Consider the following 10,000-nt stretch of genomic DNA (forward strand, 5'->3'; position numbering starts at 1 on the left):
GACAGAAACGGAGTCACCTGAGGAATCTCGTGCAAGTACTTGTCTATTTTGTTTTTGGAGGAGAAGACGAATGATGATAACAACAATAATAATAATGATAATTATTATTATTATTATAACAATAACAAGAAGAAAAGAAGACGGTGATGATGAAGACGCTGATGATGATGTTGATGATGATGGTGAAGTGGGCACAGTACAGTACATACACCGTGTAGGGATCCGACGCCCCCTTGTGGTACACACCGCCTCACCAGAGTCACGCCAGGGCCCTTCCCACGGCGAGGTGCGGGGAAATATGAATAGGTTTGGCCCCTGGGTGGACGTTGCAACTGCTCCATCCCTCCCGTCTCTCCCCTATCCTCCCCCTGCCTCCACTACCCCTTCCCCTACCTGCACCAGTAGTATAAGCAGGGTATCCTCTGTTAATCATTCGCTCCTCACGCCTTTCCTTGCCAGGCTGCATCTCCTTCAGCATATGTATGGCCTCCTCCCGGGTCAGCACGTCCTCTCTACCAGCATCGGGAGGAAAGTATTAGGAAAAGTATAAGGGGAAGTATTATTGATTTGTATTACCAGATCTATTACATAAAATACAATAATACATTTATCTGAATAATTGGCAGAGCTCAGTGTAGCGTAAGTAAATATATTAACACAAGGTGACACACGGTTTTATAATTTAACAAGGTATGCAAAATAATATCACAGTATACAACCTACTAATTCTGAAGTTGGCAAAAATCAGATTAATTAAAATAAATTCCTGAAGCCTGTAAGGAAAGGTATGAAAGCAATATTGTAACTTATGGTAACTATTGAGAAAGAAAATAAAGTCGACATCAATATGCTAACATTAACTAGTATTGATGTAGGTGTTGCTTAATCGATCTTTTGAATACACACATAGACGTGGCATGTGTGAGTGATTCGTCCGAGGTGTTCCATAATTTGGCTTCCCTATAACTAAGACGACGTTGTGCATGTGAGAGTCAGTGGTGTGGAAGTCGCAATAGTTCCTGGACTCCTCTGGTATTAAAGTTGTGGACTATTACATGAAAATCGTTCTCCAGGCACATATGACCTTTTAAGGATTTATACACAAAGTTGACTGCCTAAACAAACAATATATCTAATTTTAGTAGACCAAGTTCCTTAAATATTGGACCTGTGTGAGCATTATAAGGTTGGTAAGTCATTATACGAGGTTTTTTCTTTTGTGCTAAGAATAAAGAATCAAGGTACGTCTTGTCTGCTTCTCCCCAAATAGCGGAGCAGTAAATTATATCAGAGTAAGCCAAAGAAAGGTACAGTTGCTTTAAATTGTCAATATTCAAGGAATCTCTGGTTCTGTGAAGAATGCCTCCAATTTTTGATAATTTCACTTCATGAGCTTTCCATGTCATTCCACCATCAGTCGCATCATCAAGAAATTTTACATCATTAACGTTGTCAATTACATGGTTATTAATTTTAATCTCAAAATTTGGCAACTGATACTTGGAGAAATGAGTAACAAGATAATGGGTTTTATTCAAATTAAGTGTAATACCATTCGACTTAATCTATTTTGAAACCATGGTTAATTCTTCATTCCTTTCATGTGCCAGATCCATTAGATTATTACCGTGCAAATAAATGTTTGTATCGTCCGTGTATAAAAGAAATTTCAACTTAGTACTTGAGAAAATATCATGAATCTTGTAAATAAAACAGGTCCAAGTACAGATCCCTGTGGCACACTATATTTCATGAACTTATATTTAGAACTAACAGAGGAATTAGTTGGAGAAGAACAGGGAGATTTTAGGAAGGGAAGAGGTTGTGTAGATCAGATATTCATTCTAAGATCTTTAGTGGAAAAGTTTCTAGAGAAGGGAAAGAAGTTGTATGAGGCCTTCATGGATTTGGAGAAAGCATATGACAGGTGGATAGACAAGGATTGTGGAAAGTATTAAGAATATATGGAGTAGATGGGAAGGTGTTGAATGCTGTGAAGAGTATGTATGAGGGTGCGAAGGCTGCAGTGCGTATGTGGATAGTGAACTGAGTGAGTTTTTCTGTTTGAAGGTTGGGTTGAAAGGGGATGTGTCATGTCTCCATGTTTGTTCAGTCCGTATATGGATGGGGTAATAAAAAAGGTACAAGGTAGGGCAGTGGATGTTGGAGTGGCCCTAGTGAGAGAGGGCAGTGTTTGGAAACTCCCTGTACTGTTGTTTGCAGATGATACTGTGTTGCTGAGTGAAGACGAAGGGGAGCTGCAAGGCTTGGTGGATGAGTTTGGGAGAGTGTGTAAGAAACGGAATCTAAAGGTGAATGTAGGGAAGTGTACAGTGATGGTCTTTGAGAGAGGTGAAGTCAGTGAATGTACACTGAGGTTGGATGGTGAGGAAATGGAAAATGTGAGCACGTTTAAGTACTTGGGGAGTGTGATGAGTAAGGATGGAAGTTTGGAGGGTGAAGTGCTTTAAAGGGTACAGCAGGGAAGAAAGGTTGCTGGTTCTTTGAGAGCAGTGATAAGAAACAGGGAAGTAAGCATGGAAGTGAAAAAGTTACTACATGACAGTATTGTGATACCAACTCTGACTTATGGAAGTGAAGCTTGGACGTTGTTGGAGGGACACAAGTCAAGAGTGAGAGCAGTGGAAATGAGTTATTTAAGAGGAGCATGTGGAGTCACGTGGAGAGACAGGCTGACAAATGAGGATATGAAGGAGTGTTGTGGTGTGGATGTGGATGTGATAGGAAGCGTTAGGAGGAACACACTGAGGTGGTTTGGCCCAGTGGAGAGGATGGAGGGTGAGAGACTGACGAGGAGACTGTATGTGAATGAGATGGAGGGGGGGAGAGGGAGGGGGAGGCCGAGGATGAGGTGGAGGTATGGAGTGGAGAGGTATATGAGAGAGGGAGGTTTGAGTTGGGAGCAGGGCAGTGAAATGGCGGGGGACAGGGCGACGTGGAAGCGATTTGTTTGTGACCACCCCTTATGGGATTAAGGCGTCTGACAATAGATAGATAGACAGATATTTTGTGCCTAAAACTTCATACATTTCGCTAGTGAGTTCGCGAATGGCACACTCCATGGAAAGCGAGGCCAAAACCCAAACTGATATTTCATTAAGATAGAACGTAATTCGAAATAGTCAGTTAGCCTTGTGCAGACAACCTTTTCAAATATTTTACTGAATATGGTGAGCAGAGAAATGGGTTTGTAATTCTGGGGAATGCTTTAATCTCCCTCCTTAAAAGTTGGAATAATTTTAGCTGTTTGCAGATACTGTGAAAAAGACTCAGTTCTAAATGATTTATTGATTATATACTTGAAAAAAGGAATAATTACACCTGACCATTCTTTAACAGCCGACACAATTACATCATCACATCCGCAAGCAGAATTTCAGTTTAGACATCACCGAAAGTAGCTCAGACTCAGGCGCCAACCAAAACGAAAAATTACCAGGTTTAGGGAGAAAGTCTGTGTAATCTGACCGTCCCGCAGAAATATTACAGCCCAGTTGTTCACCTGCCGAGCAAAAGTAATCATTGAAACCCTCGGCTGTTGTTTTTGGATCAGTATTTGGTGTACCGTTGAATGTGAAGCTTCGCGGGTTTTGAGCCTGTGTGGTTCAGGTTCAGATTAACTAAGTTCCGGGTTTTTCTCACGTTGCCAGAGTATTAGGGAAAGGGAAGTATTAAGGAGGTATTAGTGGAAGTATTAAGGAGGTATTAGGGGAGTGTTAGGGGAAGTATTAGGGAAAGGGAAGTATTAGGGGAGTATCAGGGAAGTATTACGGGAGTATTAGGGGAAGTGTTAGGGGAAATATTAGGGCTCGAATCAACACATCCTCTCAGACAGCATGGAAGAGGGAAAAGGATTAGTTAAAGCATTAGGGAAGAGTATTAGTTAAAGTATCAGGGAGAGCATTAGGGAAGGTGTCAGGGAGAGTATTAGGGAGAAATGTATTAGGACTCAAATTTATACGTCCTCTAACAGCATGAAAAGGGAAAAAGTATTAGGGAAGTATCAGGGAAAGTATTTGGGAAGGAACCTCATATTTCTCACTTGCATATCGACAGGGGGACAGACAGAAGCAGACGGAGAGATGGAGACACAGTACGTCCTTCTGTTCCTCACTCACATATATCTAAAATCGATCGTGGACACCAATTTCTCTGCCTCCATATCGACAGAGAGAGACAGACAGAGAGACAGAAAGAGAGAGAGAGGGAGGTAGAGACAGACAGACAGACAGACAGAGAGACAGAAAGAGAGAGACAGAGAGGTAGAGACAGTACTCCCTTCTATTCCTCACTCACATATATCTAAAATCAATTGTGGACACCAGTTTCTCGGGTTCCATATCGACGAGGAGTTTCCACAGCGGCTTGCGTTCACACCTGGCCCACAGATCCCACAGCGCGTTAATTAGGGCGGCGACGGCCAGGTGTAGCACGCCCTTCTCCGGCCCCACCTGGTGGGGGAGTGGAGGTCGTAAGTGGGGGGATAGTGGATGTGATAAGTGGAGGCAGAGTGGAGAGAAGTGGAGGGAGAGTGGATAAGTTAAGGGAGAGTGTGGGTCATAAGTGGAGGGAGAGGAGGTCGTAAGTGGAGGGATAGAGTGGAGGTGATAAGTGTAAGAGTGGAGGTGATAAGTGGAGGAAGAGTGGAAGTGTGGAGGTGATAAGTGGAGGGAGAGTGGAAGTGTGGAGGTGATAAGTGGAGGGAGATTGGAAGTGTGGAGGTGATAAGTGGAGGGAGAGTGGAAGTGTGGAGGTGATAAGTGGAGGGAGAAGGTAGAGGGGAGAGAATGTGGGCGAGGGAAGGGAGGAGAAAGTGGAGGATGAGGTGGAGGGAAAAGAATAAGGGTTGAGAAAGGAGGGGGAGAAGTGGAAGAAGAAAGAGGAAGGAAGGCAGGAAAGAAAGAGAGAGAGAAGAGAAAGAAAGATAGAAGTAGAAAGATAAGAAGATAAATCGCCAAAATAGAGGTAATAGGAAGGTAATGGAGAGGGCATTCAGAGAGTCCATACCTCAAAAAAAAAAAATGTCTCAATTATATACACAGTTATGAGAAAATCTGGTCTGCCACACTTTAATTCATGCCACACCACACCACCACAGTCACCACACCACAGTCATACGTCCACAACTACCACCACATCAGTCACAGCCACCACACTTAGAATTTCTCTCTCTCTCTCTCTCTCTCTCTCTCTCTCTCTCTCTCTCTCTCTCTCTCACACACACACACACACACACACACACACACACACACACACACACACACACACGCTGATGACATTTTCGACTGTCATGCCCTTCATTCTCTCTCTCTCTCTCTCTACCTATCTATCTGTCTATCAATCTATCAATCAGTCTATCTTTTTATCTATCTATCTATCAATCACTCAGTCCTTCAATATGTCTATCAGTCTATCTGTCAATCCATTTATTATTCTATCTATCCAATGTCTATCAGTGTATCTATCCATTTATCACTGTCTGTTGTCTGTCAGTCAATCTGTCTACTCATCACTCCTATATATCTATCAATCTATCTATCAATCCATCTATCTGTCTATCTATCAATATATCAGTCTATTTACATATCTATTTATCTATCTATCCATCTATCCATCAGTCTGCCAACCCATTTATCACTCTATCTATCCTTCTGTCTATCAGCCTGTCATTCTATCTATCTATCTATCTACTTATATAGTTATCCATTCATCTATCTTTCCATCTATCCATCAGTCTGTCAACCCATTTATCACTCCATCTATCCTTCTATCTATCTATCTGTCAATCTATCTATCTATCTATCTATCTATCTACATATATAGTTATCCATTCATCTATCTTTCCATCTATCCATCAGTCTGCCAACCCATTTATCACTCCATCTATCCTTCTATCTATCAGTCTATCATTCTATCTATCTATCTACATATATAGTTATCCATTCATCTATCTTTCCATCTATCCATCAGTCTGCCAACCCATTTATCACTCCATCTATCCTTCTATCTATCAGTCTATCATTCTATCTATCTCTCTATCTATCTACATATATAGTTATCCATTCATCTATCTTTCCATCTATCCATCAGTCTGTCAACCCATTTATCACTCCATCTATCCTTGTAAATATCAGTCTATCATTCTATCTATCATTCTATCTATCTATCTATCTATCTTACCCATCTCATCTGCGACTCCGATGTAAGGGCTCGCCAGGTCCCAGCGAAATCCCCATATATATCACTCAGTTGCCGTCCCACGATCACGGGAGCCAAGGATTTCACTGCGGCCACCACTGCAACGAAAATAAGTCGCAAGAGAAGCGGTGTTAAGAGCCTAAGTGAGTCTAAAGTCCACCACTGCAACGAAACTAAGTCGCAAGAGAAGCGTTGTTAAGAGCCTGAGTCTAAAGTCGTTCCAGATAAGGATTTCATTGCGGCCACCACTGCAACGAAAATAAGTCGCAAGAGAAGCGTTGTTAAGAGCCTAAGTCAGTCTAGAGGTCGTTCCAAAAGAGTGTGAGACTAACGAGTAGTGTGTGTGAGTGAGTTGGAGTGTGGGTGAGGGAGGGGAAGACCGAGGATGAGATGAAGGGATGGAGGGGAGAGGTATATGAATGAGGGAAGTGTGAGCTGGGGGGAGGGCAGTGAAATGGCAGGGGACAGGGCGACGTGGAGACGACCTGTTTGTGGCCACCCCTTGCGGGATTAAGGCGTCTGACTATAGATAGATAAATAGATAGATAGTATACTAACGAAGTGATGTTGAAATTAACCGACTGAGTTTTTAATATTGGAAGGGTTAAATCGCTAAAGAACATTACTTAAGGGATTATTTTAAAGAAAGGTTGCTTAAAGAAATCGCTATACTTGAAGACATATTTCGACTGTCTTGACTCTCTCTCTCTCTCTCTCTCTCTCTCTCTCTCTCTCTCTCTCTCTCTCTCTCTCTCTCTCACACACACACACACACACACACACACACACACACACACACACACACACACACACACACACACACACACACACACACACACACACACGCTGATGACATACTTTGACTATCTTGACCTTCATTTCTCTCTCTCTCTCTCTCTCTCTCTCTGCTTGTGTGTGTATGTGTGTACGTATGTGTGTGTGTGCGTAAATTAATTCAAAGGTCTTTCACTATATGCAAGTTTCCAACCATGATTATTTTTTTTTTTGGGGGGGGGTCAGTGCCCCTAGTCAAAAAAAAATAAATAAATAAATAGTGAAAGGAGAATTATGACTATATTAATACATGTTATACAATGGACTCTTTATCTGTAATGTGAAATTTGGGGAGCGGGACCCCCCCAATTATTTTTTTGGGGTCAGTCCCCCCCCCAAAAAAAAAAAATGATCAGAAATAGGGATGGGGTATGCAGTTGACATGGTTTATTTTGAATGAAGGAGAAATTGCACTTCACCTTTATTGCTATTATTTTTATCATCATCATCATCACTAACATCATCGTCATCATCATCATCGTCATCATCATTATCATCATCATCATCATCATCATTATCACATCATCATCATCATTATCACTATCATCATCGTCATTATTATCATCATCATCACTGTCATAATCATCATCATCATCATCACATTCTCTTCCTACCTCCACATCCTTCCACCTGCCTCCACCTCTCTCCACGTCATTATCTGTCTCTGTTTCCACATATAAACACACCTGAGCCCTTCTCTCCAGGTATTCACATCCCCTCCCTTAGTACAGGTGGGATAATTACAGATGAGGGCGGCCTTCACGTGGTGGCACTGATATAACTGGGTGGTGGAGCTGCCTGGTTATACACACGTCCCTCAACTCCCTCCCTATCCCCCGAAAGGACGATGGTGGACTGCAGGAGGAGGGCAACTTCAGCCTGCAGTCCACTGGGTTCACGTTTCAGATTAGATTGGGGCAACTACTATTACTACTACTACTACTCCATATCTGTCTATATATTTACGATCAATGGTCCCTTTACATGAGAGAGAGAGAGAGAGAGAGAGAGAGAGAGAGAGAGAGAGAGAGAGAGCGCGTCCCCAGAAATGTTACCGAATAATTGATCAAGACTCTGTGTGTGTGTGTGTGTGTGTGTGTGTGTGTGAGAGAGAGAGAGAGAGAGAGAGAGAAACACACAGGCAGAGACAGACAGACACAGAAACAGACACAAAAACACAAAGACACACACAAAAAAAAAATCGAAAAAGAAAATGGGGGTACGCATTTTTCACCTCAATTGTACACTTCAGTCAGAAGCGCCTTATTAACAGAACCAAAGGGCGCCCTACCTAATTCGTTGCCCCTCCCTATGGTAAAGGACAGTCCGTGGCCCTTGACGTCCGTGTCCGTGTAGAGGATAACGTACGCGCAGGAGTAATCAGGATCCGGATGCTGTTGGGGAGAGTTCGCGAGGGTGAGAAGTGAAAAGGTGGGGCGGTGTTGGATTCGGGGAGGGGAGGGTTGGGGAAGGTTTGGGGAGGGGAGGGTTGGGTCAGGGAAGGTATGGGGAGGGGAGGGTTGGATCAGGGAAGGTTTGGGGAGGTTAGGATAGGGGAGGAGAGGTTGGGTTGGGTTAGATTGGGTTGGGACAGGAGAGGATTGGGTTGGGTTGGCTTAGATTGGGTTGGGACAGCAGAGGATTGGGTTGGGTTGGGTTTGCGTTTGGGGAGGTAAGGATAGGGGAGGAGAGGTTGGGTTGGGTTAGGTTAGCATAGGATAGAAAAGGATTGGGTTGGGTTGGGCTTGGCGAGGGGAGGGTTAGGATGGGTGAGGTTAGGAGTGAAGAGGCTGAGTTGGGTTGGGTTGGGACAGGAGAAGACTGGGTTGGGTTGGGTTGGGTTTGGGAGGGGAAGGTTAGGAGAGAAGAGGTTGGGTTGGGTTAGGATAGATAAGGTTTGACTTGGGTCGGGACAGGAGGTTGGGTTGGACTTGGGGAGGGGAGGGTGAGGTTGACAGGGCTAGATTAAGTTAGATTAGATAAGATTACTTTAGAAAATGACGAGATTAACACAGAGGTGAGGCAGTGGCAATCAGTAATATTCCCAGTACAGACACACAAAATTGATGACACGAAATTAATGACACCAAATTGATGACACGAAATTGATTACGTTTGATAAGGGCGAGATTAACACTTGAGATTAAGCGGTGTCAGTTTGTAATATTCCCTTACCTTACAAACACACCAAAATTGATGACATTGATGCTTATATTTTTAAAACTGGATTTAATTATGTTTTTTTTCTCTCTTCTTCAGGCAATTATCGGGCTCATTTATACCTCATTAACTCATTCATTTATTTATATATTTATTTATATTTCGTTACACTTAAATATTATCCTGTTCTAGCAATTTCTTTCCCGTCACTACATCTCAGTGCTGTCCTAGAAAATCGTCTGTAAATCCCCAGTAAATCCTGAAAATTGCATATAAATCGTCTAGAAAATCGTGTAAGTGATAATCGTCTGTAGATCGTCTGGAAAAACGCCTGTAAATTCCTTAAATCGTCTAGAAAATCGTTTGTAAATCGTCTGTAAATCCCCAGTAAATCGTCTAAATCCCCAATAAATCGTCTTTAAATCCCCAGTAAATCGTCCGTAAATCCCCCAAAATAGTCTAAATCCCCAAAAAATCGTCCGTAAATCTCCAAAAATCGTCTGTAAATCCCCAGTAAATCGTCTAAATCGTCTGAAAATTCCCAGTAAATCGTCTGTAAATCCCCAATAAATCGTCTGTAAATCCCCAGTAAATCGTCTGTAAATCTGTAAATCGTCAGGTACTCACAATGGCATCGGACCCGTCTGACTGCAGCGAAGTGGGGAAGCGAATATCCCTCACTGACAGGCCTCGGATGCGGGTAGGGTAGTAGGTGTGATGGGCCATGCTGCTGCTGTTCCCGTTGCTTCTGCTGTCTTCTCCTGCTTGCTGCTGTCTTCTCCTGCCT

The 10,000-nt window shown here is 42.8% G+C and overlaps 1 protein-coding gene across 1 annotated transcript in view; it reads right to left on the reverse strand.

Annotated features, from left to right (window-relative positions):
• The window catches only part of LOC145417178 (mitochondrial enolase superfamily member 1-like), a 26,107-nt gene extending 16,168 nt beyond the window's left edge, over positions 1-9,939 (reverse strand). Inside the window, exons 1-5 of the mRNA XM_080285956.1 lie at positions 9,841-9,939; positions 8,345-8,447; positions 6,202-6,317; positions 4,318-4,472; positions 394-512 (exon numbers count right to left, since the gene is read on the reverse strand). Of these exons, the coding sequence (XP_080142082.1) occupies positions 394-512; positions 4,318-4,472; positions 6,202-6,317; positions 8,345-8,447; positions 9,841-9,939 (592 nt within the window). The remainder of the gene's footprint in view (positions 1-393; positions 513-4,317; positions 4,473-6,201; positions 6,318-8,344; positions 8,448-9,840) is intronic.
• Between the last annotated feature and the right edge of the window lie 61 nt (positions 9,940-10,000).

Source organism: Coenobita brevimanus, chromosome 109, assembly GCF_032717465.1.
Source record: "Coenobita brevimanus isolate Jiangsu-jjx chromosome 109, ASM3271746v2, whole genome shotgun sequence".
Taxonomy (NCBI): Eukaryota; Metazoa; Arthropoda; class Malacostraca; order Decapoda; family Coenobitidae; genus Coenobita; species Coenobita brevimanus.